Here is an 18004-nt window from a genome sequence, read left to right as displayed (position 1 = left end):
GGCTAATCCTAGTCTCTGGGTTTCCTGTCCCCTGAAAGCTGTGCATTTTCCTTTAAAGAAACCTGACTTGATAAATTTAAATCTTGTTTTTTGTATTTTTTAAAAGGTGCTGAACGTGTTATTACACTGAAAATGGAAATCCCTGGCTCTATGCCACCTCTCATCCAAGAAATGTTGGAAAACTCAGAAGGACACGAACCACTGACCCCAAGCTCAACCGGGACCACAGCAGAGCACAGTCCTAGCATCTCCCCAAGTTCCGTGGACAACAGCAGCGTGAGTCAATCCCCACTGGTGCAATAAGATGTTCTCCAGCGACATTCCTAACATTTTATAGACAGGGATGAGACGCAAGAATAGTCTTTGCTGCTGCTCATTTTCTGGACTTATATATAAACACACTAAAACCCAACAAGGACCAAGAACTTTTCATGTGTACCCGTATTATATGTACACACACACACATACCCAAACAGATGCCTTGCAGCTTAACTTGAAACCATAAACTTTTGAAATGCTAAATGAACTAGTTCATGAAATAATAAACTAGTTAAGCTTCAATTGTTTCTGCTGGAAATCCAAGATTGTACGGTGACAAGACAGATCTCAAACAAGAGGTTAAAATTATGGTTTTTACCCATTTCTGATGACTTTGTACATAAACAAAATATATGGGCCTGTACTTTCTCGACTGGATGTTTGGTGCTTTCCTTTTCTCTTGCGTACATGAAATGACCCAGACATCATGCTTACGAAATGGACCGCTTACATGTCCAGGTGAAAAAAAGGTCTGAGAGAGACATTCTAATTTAGTTAGGATGAAACCTTGTCTTTGCTCTTTTTTTTAATGGCCTCGGTTTGTATTTCTTTCTTTCCCAGTAAAAGGAGACAAAGAAATTCACTGCACTAGCAGAAGGAACTTCTGTATACATGTAACTGCCAGACCAGTTATTTGGATGTAATTTGTTTTACTGTTAATGTCACTTTAAAATTTACAAGGGGGTTTGTTACTTGGCTGACTTCTCTGCATTTAAAAATAAATACTAAATTTTTAACTTCAGTTATAGCCTTCAAGGCAGAAACACTTTCCAGTGTTAATGTTTTTTTTTGTGTTTTTTTTCTTGTTCACAAGCTGTTAGGGGGAAATTTGTGGGCTAATAATGACCAGGCATACTCACTACCTCTGAATTGGTGACACTAGTGAAAACAAATACGGAGAAACTGTCGTCATCCCCCCCCCAAAGCCCCACAGTCCTCCTCTCTGGTAACAAGGGGCTGTCACTAGAATACCCAAAAGCAGAGATGAGAATCTGCCTCTTTGACTTTGTTAATCACCATAAAACAGAGTGGAAAATGTGGTAGCGTGGTTACAATTTTTAAGTGTCAGTTTCTTAGGTTTCATTTTAAAGCACTAGTGAATTTTTTTTATATATTCTAGCAAGTCTGTGATGTACTTTCACTGGCTCTGTTTGTACATTGAGATTGTTTAACAATGCTTTCTATGTTCATATACTGTTTACCTTTTTCCATGGAATCTCCTGGCAAAGAATAAAATATATTTATTTTATACCTGTGGTCAAAAGCAGTGTCTTTTTTAGTCCAAACCCCCAAACGCAAGGAAATGGTTTTTATAATTTTTTTTTAATGTTTAAACTTCATTTCAAAAAGCAGGTTTGCAGTTTGCAACCATGACAGTTAAAATGTGTGCTTTTGCACAGCTCCCTAGAACATTTCTACAAGCCGGTCAGACAAATACATGACATTTCAATGAGTAAAAAAGAGCATAAAACTGTCGGTGTAAGAACAAAATGTTAAAATGCCTACGCACAATAAGAAAAAACCATCAATTACATCATCACATAAAATAAGTCAAATGTACAAAAAGTCTGCGACAAAAAGGGACAAAAGGACAACATAAGATATTTGTTGGAAGTTTGTGTGCTCTTTGGGCACTTAATTAAACATCGCAAAATCGTCATCTTCATCAGACTCTGCAAAATATTTCACCTCTTTTCTCGCCCGTCCAGTCCGCGGCCTGGAGGCTGCTTCAGAGGCAAACTCTGAGGGGAAGATGTCTACATCTGAGTCCTGATCAAAGGAGGCTTTCTTCGGTTTCTGTTTGATAAGGATTTATTTTTTTTTACAGTTAGTGAAGACCACACGTGAAGTGTTCTTTTAACATTGATTTGATACTTTAACTGTTATCTAAAATCCCTGCTTAAGGCAACCAAAATCTCCAACATACATGTGCTTGTAGTCTAGGAGTACTCCTGGTTTCTCAAAGCGGTTTCTGTGACTTAGCTCAGTTTGCCAGCTACAGCAATTCTTGCACTGCGATCGTCTGGCCTAGTTGTCCATGCTCCTGCCTGGACTACTGTAATGGACTCTACATAGACATTATCTCGAAAACCGCATGTTGCAGCTACTGCAGAATAATAATAATTTACTACATATCCCGCCCATCTGGCTTGGTTTCCCCAACAAGAGATTAAAAATATATTAAAACATCAGTCATTAAAAACTTCCCTAAACAGGGCTGCCTGCAGATGTCTTCTAAAAGTCAGATAGTTGTTTATTTCCTTGACATCTGATGGGAGGGCCTTCCACAAGGCAAGTGCCACTACTGAGAAGGCCCTCTGCCTGGCTCCCTGTAACCTCACTTCTTGCAGTGAGGGAACCGCCAGAAGGCACTCAGAGCTGGACCTCAGTGTCTGGGCTGAACGATGGGGGTGGAGACCTTCAAGTATACTGGGCCAGGCCGTTTAGGGCTTTAAAGGTCAGCACCAACACTTTGAATTGTGCTCGGAAACATACTGGGAGCCAATGTAGGTCTTTCAAGAATATGTCTGCTAGGCTGGTAAATGGAGCAGCTTGATGAGACACATGTGTCTCCACTACTGAGAGTGTTGCATTGTCTGCCAGTGAGCTACCAGGCCCAATTCAAGGTGTTAGTACTAGCATATGAAGCCATAAACAGCTTGGGACACAAGCACCTAAGAGCACATCCCATATCTCCAGCTCTACAACTGGCAAGGGAGACCCTGTTGAGGGTGACAATGTCGGCACTGATCCATGAAAGGGTGTTCTCAGTGATAGTTCCCCATTTGTGGAATTGCCCTCCCTGCATCTGTCTTTCTCTTTAGTAATGTTTAGGAAGAACTTTAAACATTCCTGTTGACTCAGGAATTTGATGGCTGAAAGATACTGTCCCTGGAAACCTTAAGGCTATTAGCTGTTAGGGTTTGTAATTGTTTTTAAATGTTTTGTATTCATGTGTTGGTGTTTGCTGGCAGAAATTTTAAATTATTATTATTAACCTTCAAACATTCTCCAGGAAGAGAATGTTTATGTTGTTGGAATAGAAATAATACAAGTCAGAATAACTTGTAGGTGCTGAATTTACCTTGCTTGGCGTAGACTTGGGTGTTTTCTTCCCTGGGTTATATTCACCTTCATTTTCAGAACCGGATGCTTTCCTTTTCTTTGCTCCTCTGCCTTTTCCTACTAAAACATTAAATATATATGCATAAGTTATTTATATGTTTCAGAATAGCAAACTGGATTATCTCAAAGTTATTTGACAGTTTTAGTAGAATAGATGGAATCAAACAAAATTTTTTGACCTATGATTCTCTACAGGAATTTGTTTATGTGTATTAATAAAACACATTAGAACTGAAATTTCTCTACAATAATAAAGGTATTAAAAAAAAAACTTCCCAATACATGCCCCATACCCGAGCATCAAAAGAAATGCAGCACATTCTTTTGCCTCTTCCAGAGACGTCAGACCCAAATTTCCACAACCCAGACCTTTGTACTAGTGCAAAATGAAAGCTAATGCTACCAATTTAGCAGCTCAGTATCTTCTATCATCATCAAACAAGACATTAATTATGGAACTCAAATTCTATTGCATTTCACAGGAGTCTCATTTTTGGGGCTAAAGAACTGCGGAAGAAGTAATCCTTTGATTGCTAAGACAACCAATAGTTACATGAAACTTCCCTTTCTTTTTGCTGACTGATTAAAATTACAATTACTATTGTAAGAGCCAGGACATGCTACCTTTCCATCAAAAAACACTTGCCATTGTTAAATGTTTATTCACCATTTGTGGACTGATTTAATTATTACAATTCACCCCTTAGCACAAGAGTTGGGAACCTTTCAGATGCCAGATGTTGCTGAACTACAACACCCATCATCCCTAGACACTATCCATGTTTGCTAGGGCTGATGGGAGTTGTAGTTCAGCAACATCTGGAAACAAAGGTTCCTCACTCTAGCTTTAGCGTAACTTCATGGGCTTTCATGCTCAGTAAGGGCTACGGCCACAGCTGCATTCACAGAAAGAAAGGCATTGTGTCCACTATAAAGTTTATAGTAACAGCACAGTGTGCCTTGCAGTTCACAAACTCTTCCATTTTAAAAAGTACTTTCTCTTTAAAGTGTATTTTTGTTCTCTCGGCGACAACAGTTGAACACAAGATTTAAGATCTGGGAGGTGGGTGGCACTGTGGGTTAAACCACTGAGCCTCTTGGGCTTGCTGATTGGAAGGTCGGCGGTTCGAATCCCCACAACGGGGTGAGCTCCCGTTGCTTGGTCCCTGCTCCTGCCAACCTAGCAGTTCGAAAGCACGTCAAAGTGCAAGTAGATAAATAGGTACCGCTCCGGCGGGAAAGTAAACGGCGTTTCCGTGCACTGCTCTGGTTTGCCAGAAGCAGCTTAGTCCTGCTGGCCACATGACCCGGAAGCTGTACGCCGGCTTCCTTGGCCAATAAAGCAAGATGAGCGCCACAACCCCAGAGTTGGCCACGACTGGACCTAATGGGTTTGTGATATTACATAACAGTTTGTGTGAATGTGACTCTCCAGCTAGGCTATCATAAGCCCTGAATCTGATTCCACACCCTGAGCATATTCCGTCCCATTCTCAAAGCAGCTTTGTGCATCCTCTCTTTTCACTGCCAGTGTGAAGAAGAAGTGCAAGCCTCCACAAGGGCATGATACGTATGTGTGACCTGCATCCACAGCCAGATAATATACGTCTTGCTAAAAGGTCAGTTTCCCTTTCACGTATTAACAGCCAAAACGGGAAAGAAGTGCAGCAGCTCTTTTGCACTCCACCCCTGCTTCATTCCAATTAAACGATCTTCATTCCGAGATGAAGAAAAAAAGAATTGTTCTTCCCTACACTCACATTGCTACATCAAGTGAAAATAGGCAATGTCCAAACTGTTACCTTTGGGAGTTGCAGCCTTCTTTGGGATGCCAAATTCAGGTTCTGAATCAGAGTTTATTATTTCCATCTTCTTGGGCTTAGGAGGTCTTTTCGGTTTAGAGGGCACATCCGCCGGCAGTTTTGCTGCTAATTATATTAAGAAATACTACATTACCATGAGCACAACAGATTCTCCCTACAAGTACGCAGAGTCCCTACAAAGAAAGGCTCTGTTTCTTCCCTACGTTTTCTTTTTCACTTTTAAGGGCTCAAGAATGACTTGTGATTTTCTGCATGTGTGGGTTCAGATATCCTTTGTGTTCATTGCAGTCCCAGCCACCCACAAACTTACTTCCTTCGTTCAACAAGGAGGAAAGGAATAGAAATCTGACTTTGTTAAAGAAGATTTGATGCAAAATCATGTGTGTGGGAAAGAATTACACAGGACTATGATATCTGGAATATTCCAAAAGTTAATAAAAATGCCCATCTTTTTATGGATCTGTCTTGATGATTATTTGATATTCTTTCCTGATAACGTCAGTTCAGTCCCATATCTTCTGCAACCATTCTTTCCAAATCTGAGCAACGTGTAACTCTGCCCCTATTAGCAATTGACTGTGTCATGAGTATTTTCGGCTTCTGATTTTAATATATACAGAAGAGTAATTGCAGTGCTTCTTGAAGTGTTATATTGTGTGTTGAAAACTAAATTCCAGATTTGATTTTTTTTTTTTACACAACTCATGTGTAGATGAATTTTGGAAAACAGATGTAGGTATGCTTGATTTATTATAGGAAATATTAATGAAATTCAGAAATGGGATGCAATACCCTTCTGGTAATATAGACTATCCTTTTAGTCATATACATTTTAAGTGTTAATTTGAGTGCCTGGGGTTTTGTTGTGTATTTTGTTATGATTAGCATTACCCCTCTGTGATACTATGGATTTATCTTTTTTAAAAAATATTAGGGCACTACGGAAGAATTGTGCTAATATTAACAACAACAACAAGAAGAAAATATGTAGACAAGTATCTCCTTGATCTTCTTTCTCTTCCCCTTAGCACAGGCAAAGATTACGTAGAATAGGCAGTGGGCGTCTGACTCCCATATCTGGCTTCAGTCTTTCATTTTCCCATAATCTTAGTTTAGACTGAAGTGGGAGAAGGTAACAGTGAAGCAGGGCTTTGCAGAGGCAATATATGTGACTCTCTCCACGTGCAACTGCTGTACTTTCATAGGGTGAAGGTTCAGAGTCCATAAATGTACATAGCAGACAGTTATCCTTTCATGCTGGAACTGCATTTCACTCATTCTCCAGAAAGGAGGTAAGAATAAAAACTTGCTATATCCAAAGAAGTGAAATCATGGATATCTCTACTAAGCAGTTTTAAATACCTTGGTGATTTTTTTTTCCAGACTGAAAGGTATGTGTTTTCTTAGCTGTCTACTAAAAAAACGTATTAACAAATTTAATTAATAATACTATGAACATTAAAGGACTTGCCAGCCAGAAAATCCTATTCCATTGATAGGCAAATTAAGGCCCGGGGGCCGGATCTGGCCTTCTAAATTTGGCCCACGGACGGTCCGGTAATCAGCGTGTTTTTACATGAGTAGAATGCATCCTTTTATTTCAAATGTATGTCTGGGTTATTTGTGGGGCATAGGAATTGGTTCATTTTTTCCCTTCAAAATATAGTCCGGTCCCCCACAAGGTCTGATGGACAGTGGACTGGCCCCTGCTGGAAAAGTTTGCTGACCCCTGTCTATTTAGTCTCTGCCACCTGCAGTCTGAAGGGTAGCAAAACAGGGGAAGACCCTTGGCTTGAGACAGTAGAGAGCCATTACCAGTCAGGGTAGACAGTTTGAAGCTAAGTGGACCAAAGGTATCCCCCCAATATATTTAGAGGTGGATTATGGAACTAAAAGGCTTTGGCACTGGTGCTTAAAGAATACAGTGGTACCTCTGGATGCGAACGGGATCGTTCCGGAACCCCATTCACATCCAGAAGCAAACACAACCCGCGTCCGCGTGTGTCGTGATTTGCCGCTTCCATGCATGTGCGTGCTGTCATTTTTACCATCTGCACATGTGCGAGCGGCGAAACCCGGAAGTAACACGGTTCGTTACTTCCGGGTCACCGCAGTGCACAACCCGAAAATACTTATCCCGAAGCTACTTCAACCCAAGGTATGACTGTAGTATTCAGGTCATGGCTTGACATGATATTAATTTGGCTCTAGTTAATGCTACTACTTCTTTTGCTGCAACACAATAGAGCATATTTTAAATGAGCAAGCTAACCATCAAATCCAAATACTTGCCTTTTTTAGCAACTACCACTTTACTTGGAGGTTTCTCTGTCTGTTTCTGAGTAAAAGAGGAGGAGAAGACTGGCGTTGAATCTTCGTCATCACTGTCAAACTTGGATGTATCTAAATAAAAGGTTTTAACATGTCATGTCATCACCCTTTTCACAGTTAGGCTAAATATAGGAATGCTTTCTACTTCCTCACATTAAAATTAAACTTTACCCCCTCCACACACACACATATAAGATCTTAATGTTTGAAATATGCTACCTCCCATTCAAGCTTACCAGCATTCACTTAATTCTAAGATTACACAGTTTGTGCCTTTGTATGGGTGACTCCTTCCTGACCCCCACAGTGGCAGATAATGGATGGGTACTTAATGGGGAGAAGTGGTTGGCTTGCTCAGCACTGGATTGCACACCAAGTTGCCCACCCCTTGAGAAACCAGTGCAAGTTATTTATTATTATTTATTGAATTTATATACCACCCAATATCCCAGAAGTTTCAGGGCGGTTCACAGAACAAGCTGAAGCATTGTGTACTTCATACACCACTGTCCTGGTCTTCTTATAATCTAGCAACCCTTTTATAGCTTGTCACATCTCAGAGATGGACCACAACAGGGCAGACCTACCATTTTCCGGGACATGGGTTCTGTGAGGGGGTTGGCATCTGGCATGAGCACAGTGGCAGAGCTTTTTCAGACAGCTTCTAAGCTTTTTGGGAACAAGACTAGCACATTGCATGCCAAACATCTTTTGCTTCCTTCGTGCTCGTACAATTCAAAGTTTTGAAATCTTGGCGGCTGACTGCCTGACTGGAAAATGATCGCTCCTTGAGGTGTGCAATTTGAGGCAGATCTAAGGAATTCATATATTCCAAGCACATTGCTATCTTCGTAGATATATCAGAAATACTATATTAACATATATACATATATACCTACCAATATTGGCTTTCCGGGAATAAGAAGGAAAGGTGAAGAGGTTGCCGAAGTCTTGATTGGTCTTCTCTGGGGAAGTCTTCCTGTTGTAAAAATGAAAACTTAAGTATCTGTTGCACCATGCACTTGAAACCATTAGTTGCTTTTACAAGGGCAGAAGCTCTGCACCATTTGCAAACACATAAGCCCAATGCAGGTCACCAGTCATGGACTCTGATTCACCACTTCATAAAGAGTGAATTGCACCAATTCGTAAGTGCTGTCTGATTCAGCTTGGGGCCTGAAGTTACCCAACCCCTGCCCACCCCATTCAGTAATGGGAAAACCAAACTAGATCCAAAGGCTTGGGTGCTGTACACACCTGAATTTTATCTCTCTCTCTCTCTCTCTCTCTCTCTCTCTCTCTCTCTCTCTCTCTCTCTCCATTTCCCCACCATTACAACCAAAGAAAGAATCATTTTTTATTTTTGGCCAGAATTGTATTAAATTTGCAGGCAAGGTTTCTCTCCTTCTGATGGCTTGAAACTTGCTAAAATTATCAAGATAGGATAGCTACAGTTTTTTTTTTCCTGGGGTGTGAATCACTTAATCTCTCCTACCATTTGGGGGGCAGCTGGCCTGAAAATTGCAGCCATGAGAGAGGTGGTATTTGGGATTCATCCAAATCCAAGGCACACCTTTTTTAAGACATGCCTAAATGGGGGCAGGAGTTGTGAAGCACCTGACAAGCCACAGTAGTTGGCTGTTGGGTATTATTAGTGCAATACTGGGCTAGTCTACAGAAAACGCATATTAATAGGTACAGATGAGAATCCAAGTTTTTAAGGCAAAGTGGGCCGTCCACATGTTGTGGACTACAACTCCCATAATCTGTGATCACTGGCCATGGTGAGTGGGGTTGATGGAGGTTGTAGTCTAAAACATCTGAACAGCACCAAGGTGGCCTGTGCCTGGTCTAAGGATTTTTATCAAAGAGTGCTTCAATGGCATGTATCTTCACATTTCAAAGGAGAATAAGGGTAAGATAAGCACACCAGGGAGGACTGGCTACTTCTTCAAACAGGTAGATTTGTTTTCGCATATATCTCAGACACACTTTCCTGAAGTTACTGCACTTACTCTGGAGAAGGTTTCGATTTGACTGGGGAGAAGTCATATTCATCCTTTTCTAGACCATCCGAGGGCTCAAATTCATCTTCTCTGTCATTGATGATGGGAGATGTTTTTATTTTCAGTTCATCTAGATCATTATTATTGTTAGCATCTTCGTCACCCTCACCATCATCTTCCTCTTCCGAGAAATCAAAGGTGTACTTCGGCCTTTCAGCTGTGAAGACAGATAACGGCATCAATATTTATTTGTGAATTTCTACACTGCACATTCTAGGAAATGTCAACCCTAAAGTGTCTGATGCAAGATACCGTGCATACCTTATGAAAACGACAAAACGAGGAGGGTTTATTCCATAAGGAATAAAGACTAGCAGCCCATCCATAGGGAGACACTAATGATTTGTAAACAACAAAGAAATGAACTACACTGCAATCTCCTCTAAAGGAAAGATACCAGAAAGCTCTCTAGTAAATGGACATACAAAACTAAGCAAACATGCCTTGATGGAACTGTGTCATCCATCTTGACAAAAAGCACCATCTCTCCTCATACAAACCGATCCAGACCCTGCGCTTGTCGTCTGAGGCCCTTCTCTATGCTCCCCGATTGTGGAATGGTCTCCCCAGAGAGGTTTGCCTGGCGCCATCACCACACGTCTTTAGACACCAGACAAAAACAGTCCTCTTTACCAAGACCTATGGCTATTAAATAATCTATGGCCTGTGAAAGTGGGGGGACGGGACTGTTATTATTATCATTTTACTATTAGGCCATCCATCAATATGCTTTTTACTGTTTTTATCATGGATGTTTTGTAATGTGTTTCTAATGTACAACACCCTGGCATCTTTTGATAAATGGCGGTATATAAAACGAAATAGTAATATTTCATAATTGCTGCATCAGTTTGCAAAGGACTGTAATGGGTCGAGGGCTTGAAGGTTGTGCATTTAAATGTATCAGCACCACTTCAGTTTCTGGTGCTTCCTCTCCTAGCATTGGCTTAATTGTCTTCTTTATTCCTTTGGGTTAATTGATCTAGCTGGGTGTTGCTTCAACTGCTCTGGATAGCGCTCTAAACCAATGGTGTGCTTTAACTGCTGGCCAATTGCCAGTGAGATGATTTTCTGACTATCCAATCAGGTTTTAGCCTAGGCCAATTTACAATAAAGGGACAGAGACCACTCCCTCAAATCACTTCCACCTTCAATAAGCTTGATATTTGGGTTAATAAAATGTGATTTGCCTCTTTAAAACAGGTTTTGCTAGTTGCCAGGGTGAGATAGGCATTTTCTGCCCAGGGAACCAGAACGCATGTGAAGAAAAATAAAACTCAGACAAACAATAAGTAGTTTTGTGCTGAAGGCAGCCCTGTTTAGGGAAGTTTTTAATGACTGATGTTTTAATGTATTTTTAATCTTTGTTGGAAGCCGCCCAGAGTGGCTGGGGAAAGCCAGCCAGATGGGCAGGGTACAAATAAATAAATAAATAAATAAATAAATAAATAAATAAATAAATAAATAAATAAATAAATAAATAATAGGTAGTAGTAGTAGTAGTAGTAGTAGTATTAACTTGCCATTCATTTTGTTGCACCTGGTGGCAAGAAAGCACCTCCATAATGGCCCCCTGAAAAACCACTTCTGTTTTTATACACAGGCTAAAACCACTGTAATCTATAAAGGCTTTTAGTGGGGTTTTGAATCCCATGAGTATATTTTCTGTTAGTGGTTTTACATGGAATTTAATGCTGTTGATGACTATTTTGTTTTCTGCTATTGCTTTCTTTTGGGTTTTCACACTTTTTTGTGCGAGTTGCTTTTGCAATTTAATCAAATTGTAAGCCATCTTGAAAATCAAGCTTAAGAGTACACACACACACCCTGTATTGGCTGAGTCCTGGAATACCTGCTCCCTGCCTTGCAGGCATTTCTCCACCTGGCTGGGAGGGTGCGGCTGACTCCACCTACGAAAGTAAGTCGCTGCTGAACAGACTCTTAGACTAGGGTGTTGCAGAGGTGGGGGTGGTTTGTTGCTGTTATTGAAATTTTTTCATCTTTATTTTAGATCTTAGATTTATGTGGAAACTGTTCAATTTGTTTGTGTGCTTTTTGATATTTTATTTATTGTTTATGACTACTTAATTAATTATGTATTTTTCTTATGTTGTAAACTGCCTTAAGCATCATTTTAACTATGGCAGCATACAAATAAAATTACGGATTCTGTATATGTGTGTACACACTTATAACAGGGAGGTAATAAGATTCACTCAAAATCATAGCCTTGCCAAGTGCCAGGATGAGGAAGTGTCAGTATCTTGCCCACTGAACATCTATTATCAAAGATAATTGTCCCTATGGGATAAGTGATATTCGCTTTGGTCCTTGGCATCTGAACTTTTAACCAGCTTGCATCACACCTATTTTCTCTTAATCCTGCCAGTGAAAGCATGTTTCTCAGGGGGGGAAAAAACTTGTTTCTGCATGTTTGGCTTGAATTCCCCAGCTAATTTTCTCCAATTAATCATTCAGTGGGTCACCTACATTTAAACATCTGTTTTAAAAAGTCCTGAGACCAAAGCTATGCAAAATATAGCTTTTCATCCTGAGACCAAAGCTATGCAAAATATAGGGTACACTTTGATGTTGTGATAAACCACAGGTAATCATGGAAATAATACACCACAGCAAGCTTTAGGCTTGCACACTTTTCTCCTTGAGCATAAGCTGAGAAGATGAATTTGGAAGCTTTTACTTCTGTCAACCACCCAATAAACTGTGGTTAATTTTAGCTGTGGTTTGTTTGAAACCATAGGTTATGAAGCTGGCTTTTGAGAGGGAGGAGAGCCGAACCAAAGGCTGCGGCTCATACCCCATGGTTTGCATGATGCCCAAACACAGTCATCTGTTGTGCAATACCGTACACTGCAAGAAGAAAATTATGGTGAGTCTTTATTAAGGTATATTCAGTGGAAACCCTGTGCACGCAAGCAGGTACATGCAAGTATTCCTTGAAAGGAGCAGTGCCCCCCTTTTAGCTGAATAGCTCTAGAAGGCTCTCATTGCATTCTGCACATAAACTGAAAAACACATTTTCCTTATTACCTGCGGCTCTTCTAAGTAACGAGTCTCTAGGAATAATCACAGGTTCGTTTTCCTCCAAGTCACTTTCAGATTTAGATTCATCATCTGACCACGGGTTCCGTTTCTTCACTTTCTTCGCACTGGACTTTGTGGCGGAAGACGGTGTTCTTCTCACCCTAGGGCCTAGAAAAAAAATTAATTCTCAGTACAGTAAAGAATCTTTTATTATACATACTCCCTATACAGTTTTTTAAAAATATCCCTCATTAAAGCATTTTCATTTTCCAGGTCAAAACACATTACCTCATTAAGCACTCCAAATACAAGATGCAGGTGGGGATGCCAGTTTTGAAAATCATGTCATATAAAACGGTAAGATATCTACAAGAAACTTGTCCCCTTTGCTCTTCACTGAATCCAAAAGAACTATTGCATTTGGCAAAACACCTGGCCAATTCGCACCTTTCACGAGTCTATTAACCAAAAAGCAGGGCAACAAATAAGCCACACTAATCAGTATCAATGCTCTCCTGAGAACCATGGAGACCACTTAACATGGGTCCCTTTGACTTGAGCACATAGTTCCAACCAATCTAAACCATGCGCTTGTTCAAGTTCTTTCAGAGAAGACTGCCCAAATACAGTCTTTGGCAGCCGTGAAGAGAGGAAAACTCTGGGTATCCAGAAAGTAGCTGCACACTGAGATGTGCAGTTCTTTTTTTTAAAAAAAACCAATCATATATATGTCTATATCTATATCTGCAGCATATCTATGTGCTATTGCTTCAGGCATTACAGAGCAGTTCTGCACACTGCATATTTGGCTGACGGTGCTTCTTGGAACAAGGCACTGTGAATCTAGACCCCACTCAATTTTTCCACATGAGCTTTCCTTCTGATATACATGAATTCAGCTAGTAATGCTTCTTTGTGACATCCAAAGTCACTCTCTGTTTACTTACTGGGCTCTTTCTTCTCTCTCTTGGGCTTAGGTGTTTTGGCCACTGGGCTGGCCACTGGGCTAGCCACTGGGACAGAGGTATTAAGCGAATCTTCACCAGCACCTTCGACTGGTATGCCACCAAACTCTTCATCAAATTCCAGTTTTATTGCTAGAGTATCCAGTTCTCCCTGGAAATTTAACCAAACTAATTAGGTCAATGTAATGGCTGGGTATAATAATGTTTGCTGAGCTGATACAATATTTCAGAGTGCTTCTAGGAACTTCAATTCCTGCAGGGCTTTCTATCTAGTCCTTAGGACTCCCCCTCCCCAGGTCACAACCTTCACCAGTCTTACTCTCCCTGAACATTTCTGCCTGGCTGGAATGTCCTTCAACCTGATAATGCATCTTGGTTGCCTGGATGGAGGGGTGTGTGTGTGTGTGTGTGTGTGTGTGTGTGTGTGTAGAAACTATCCTATTGTTGTTTCTCTCACTTTTGCCTATGCCCTCCCAAAGGTTGCCCAGATGAGAATCAGGCCCTCAACCTGGGGGTGGGGGGGAACCCTTAGTTGTTCACACTCAGTCCAGATACTTCTAGGTTGGATTACTGTAGTGCACATTCCACAGGGCTGCCCTTGAAGTCTGCAAACTTCAGTTGGACAAGGCAGCTGCCTGTGTTTTGTCTGAGGTTACCAGACTGGATCATTTTATGCTAATCATCTACCAGCTTCTATGATTGAATGGATTCCAGAAACAGATTGGCAAAGTTCTGGTTTGATCTTTGTACCCTGATCCCAGCCTATTTAGGGATTTATCAAGAATTGCCTCCTCCCATATGAACCTGTCCAAGTCACTTAATTCAGTCTTCAAGACCTTTTCTCTGTGTCCCCTTTAGCCAATGTGTGAATGGGCCAACATGAGACATAGGGTATTTTTGGTTGTAGTGCCCAAAATTTAGAACAGCTCCCCTTGACAGGGATGTCTGGCTCCTTAGTTGCTAAGTTGTCCACTTCTAGACGGGCACTGAAGAGAGGCACTATGGGCATTTTAAGTTATTTCCTCTTAATTGACTTTTGTTTTACCAATGCTTTTAAATCGTATTACATTTACTGTCCTTAGTGTTTTAAATTTATGTGTTTATTTAGCATTTCTGTACTTGTCTTTAAGCTGCCTTGAGTATGTTTGATATAAAAAGCAGGGTATAAATTGTACAAAAAAACAATAATATAGAAGAATCAGGAAGAAGATGTTTTGACTTGCCTTCTTCTTTTTTAGCAGTTTCTTACTGGCATCAGCTTTCATAGCAGATGTAATCTGTGGAACTATTCTCCTACCAAATGGCGATGGCATCGTCTCTTCTAGGTGAAGTTTCTTCATCTTGGGCTTACCAACTTTGCCTTTAATAGGTTTTGCTGTCATGCCAGACAGGACATCTTCTCTTTCCTGTGCTTCTACTTTCTAAAAATAAACACAAATGAAAGAAAAATATAAACATCTCCAAAGAGGAACTATTACTACTACATATAGAAAATCTATGTCTGCTTTAAAAAGAGAGAGTATAAAAACATTAAGAGGTTAAAATAATGCTATAACTGCATTACATCATCCAAGACAGGCAATACTAGCTACTAATCCTAAGGAATGTTTGAGTAAAACATCTGAGTAATTTTGGACAAAGCCTTATGTAAAGCAGATGAAATATTATTATTAACTATTTGTCAGTCTTTGCGGGGATCTATGTAAATCCTCCCGTGTCTTCAATTTGAGAACCAGTCAAAAGCTTTTAAAAGAGAAGTATTATGCATGTAATGTCTTTGCCAAGAAACATGGGTAGGCCACCTTACGGAACATGTAGGAAAATTGGGCAATAAGTAAGCAGCTATAGACACTCAAAGCTAAACATGCTGAACTCAAATGCAAAACCTACAGACTGGTGAAACCCCCTGGATTCTGGGTTTTCTGCCACAGTAAAACTTGCAGCAAATATTTGTCTGAGAACATAGCTCTGAAGTGTAAAATTACACAGATCCTCATTTCACCTCTTCTGCCAACAGACTTTGATATATTAAAAAACAACAGTTTTGCTAGACTACTTGCTGAAACAAAAACTATGTTGACAAACTGAAACTGAAACATTAATCCTTGATGCTGTACATACATCAAGCTCTTCTACAAAGGCTGCTAAATCTTCTTTCCAAAGGTCTGAAGGAGATTTTCTCTTGAGGTCAGCGAGATCCTTTCCCTTCAAGGTGACAAATACAGAAAGGATTTTTGAACAAACATATTCTGAACATCCAAGATAAGCAAATGTTAATGAAACAAAACTAGGACAGTGACTATTCAGCCATCCTCATGCAAAGATCTGTACATATTACCTTTTATATACATATGTTTGATCAATAGCATTGTAATGGTGAAACCAAGGAGCAAATTCTGGGACACAAGTTTGGGTTTGGGGGGATAAATTTTAGAATTTAGAATGCAGCTGCACATACATCAGACTAGGAAGTACTTTCAGGTCAGGAACTCTGAAATATACCTACTTTTGTGTCCCGCTGCTTAATGATTTCTTCTACTTTCTCTTTAGTAAGACACCACAAAGACATATTTAAGATGTAGTTGAAATCTGGGCCTGAGGTAGATCCGGAAGAGTCAGAACTGTCATCATTGAGGTTCTGCATTTCTTCCTCTTCTGCTGCCTATAATAATAATAAAAATAGTTATGCTGCTATTCATATATCCTACGGCTACAAAAGGGTATACTTAAAGACTTTGTATTTAATTTAGGTTATATTTCTACGATATTGGTGATGTACAGAGGGGAAGCTCAAGGAATCCTGGTAAGAGCAAAATAAATAAATAAAATGGGGGGGGGGAATCATAGCACAGTACCCAGGACACAAAGTTCCAAAGCTGCTATGATGTGCAGCTAGAAACAAACAAATCTCTATACAATACAGCAATGGGTTCTCAAACAATCTAACTTGAAATGTCTGAAAAATACTGTGGCCTACCTGTTACACAATGACCCTGTTTTAGGGGCAGAGTTACTCATTAAATTGTGGCAGATGGAGGCAGAGTTTGGCATAATCAGAAGACAATTATTTACATGATTTTCTACAGACATCTCATTCATCTTTGGAAACTGCTAATTTCTTTGCCAGAGCATTTTCATTGGGAGAAGGAGTTCTGCCACTCAGCTTCAGGTACTGATAGGATAATCTCCAGCTGTTTTCATACTACATCTCTCATTCTCCCCAGCCATCATGGTCAATGGCCAGGGATGATGGGACATGTAGTCCAGGAAATAGCTGTTTGCTATTTCTGTACAGCTCCATAAACTATGTGGCAAGGACCAAAGCCAACAATGCAATTTCTCTAAGATAATAAACATCCAGCCAAAGCTGTATGTATAGCTTGCATTGGTATAAATTAGTTAACTACTCATAATTTGGGACTATTTTAAGATGCAACCCTAAACATCCTCTCATACAGAAGGAAAGGCCCAAAAAATATATTAGAGGGAATTACTCGTCGCCTAAATAGTTTACCTTTTCTTGTGCTTCTTTCCAGGCTTTCACTGGGTCAGATTCATAGCCTCTCTGGACTAACATTTGAATCAAATCTCTCTTTGATTTATTCTCTATGTGAAACAAAAGAAAACAAATTGCAATTTTTAAAAATGGCATGTCTCTATTTTCCTTCACTTACATGTTTATCCATTTCATAATGCACTTTACATTTCACATGTTTCTTACCTATGGTAATTTTCCCTTGTATTTTCTCTAGAATAAAGCGAGCCTGGTTGTTAAGCTTGGTGGATTCTGCCCCCAACATTCCTACAAGCCACTCCTTGCGCAAGCTGTAGTAGTTTAATCGTAAGTCAAAGAATTCCTTCAGAATATCTTGCACAGTTTCATACTTCTTCAGACACCCCATGTGATCAAATAGCACCTGCACAAATATAAAATGTTTATTTTCTTTCTTTCTTAAAAAAGCTTTTTTTAAAGCTTTTTTGTAATAGAATAAAAGAAAACTAATCTAAATCAAAATAAAAACACAGAGAGAGAGAAATGAAAACTCAGGGTCCTCTCTCAAAAGTAACTCTTAAGCCTTGCCTAACATGAAAAGTTCTGGACTCTCCCAGGTCTCACCTGGGAGCTTTCCTTTCTTCTCCCAGCCTCTCAACCCTGGAAGGTCTTCCCTTCCCAGCCAATGTTTGATTATTTCAACACTGCATATAGCTAAGTACGTACAAGGTATGTGAATATTTTATATGACTGCACATGCAACTAACGTGAAGGTAGTACAGCAAGCCTTTAAATAGTTCTCAATTCAGATTCAATTTTAATTATTTGAAATAAATT

At 39.9% G+C, this 18004-nt stretch overlaps 2 protein-coding genes across 13 annotated transcripts in view; one reads left to right on the top strand and one right to left on the bottom strand.

Moving 5' to 3' along the window:
- Positions 1-1567, top strand: part of RARB (retinoic acid receptor beta) — a 353150-nt gene extending 351583 nt beyond the window's left edge. For all 7 annotated transcript variants that reach the window (XM_081883362.1, XM_081883363.1, XM_081883360.1 and 4 more), the window contains one exon: positions 107-1567. In XM_081883362.1, the coding sequence (XP_081739488.1) occupies positions 107-303 (197 nt within the window). In that variant the 3' untranslated portion in view covers positions 304-1567. The remainder of the gene's footprint in view (positions 1-106) is intronic.
- Positions 1568-1622: 55 nt separating this feature from the next.
- Positions 1623-18004, bottom strand: part of TOP2B (DNA topoisomerase II beta) — a 44783-nt gene continuing 28401 nt past the window's right edge. For 3 of the 6 annotated variants that reach the window (XM_081883123.1, XM_081883119.1, XM_081883124.1), the window contains 13 exons: positions 17396-17591; positions 17189-17280; positions 16181-16336; positions 15796-15879; positions 14894-15095; positions 13657-13821; positions 12716-12877; positions 9614-9821; positions 8498-8577; positions 7560-7670; positions 5247-5372; positions 3404-3504; positions 1623-2115 (listed from right to left, as the gene is read on the bottom strand). In XM_081883123.1, the coding sequence (XP_081739249.1) occupies positions 1954-2115; positions 3404-3504; positions 5247-5372; positions 7560-7670; positions 8498-8577; positions 9614-9821; positions 12716-12877; positions 13657-13821; positions 14894-15095; positions 15796-15879; positions 16181-16336; positions 17189-17280; positions 17396-17591 (1845 nt within the window). In that variant the 3' untranslated portion in view covers positions 1623-1953. The remainder of the gene's footprint in view (positions 2116-3403; positions 3505-5246; positions 5373-7559; positions 7671-8497; positions 8578-9613; positions 9822-12715; positions 12878-13656; positions 13822-14893; positions 15096-15795; positions 15880-16180; positions 16337-17188; positions 17281-17395; positions 17592-18004) is intronic. The other 3 variants (XM_081883122.1, XM_081883121.1, XM_081883120.1) reach the window with 3 other exon arrangements.

Source organism: Podarcis melisellensis, assembly GCF_964234715.1.
Source record: "Podarcis melisellensis genome assembly, chromosome: 12".
In the NCBI taxonomy this organism is placed as follows: domain Eukaryota; kingdom Metazoa; phylum Chordata; class Lepidosauria; order Squamata; family Lacertidae; genus Podarcis; species Podarcis melisellensis.
The sequence above is the reverse complement of the archived record's forward strand: the minus strand, read 5'-3'. Positions and strand labels throughout refer to the sequence as shown.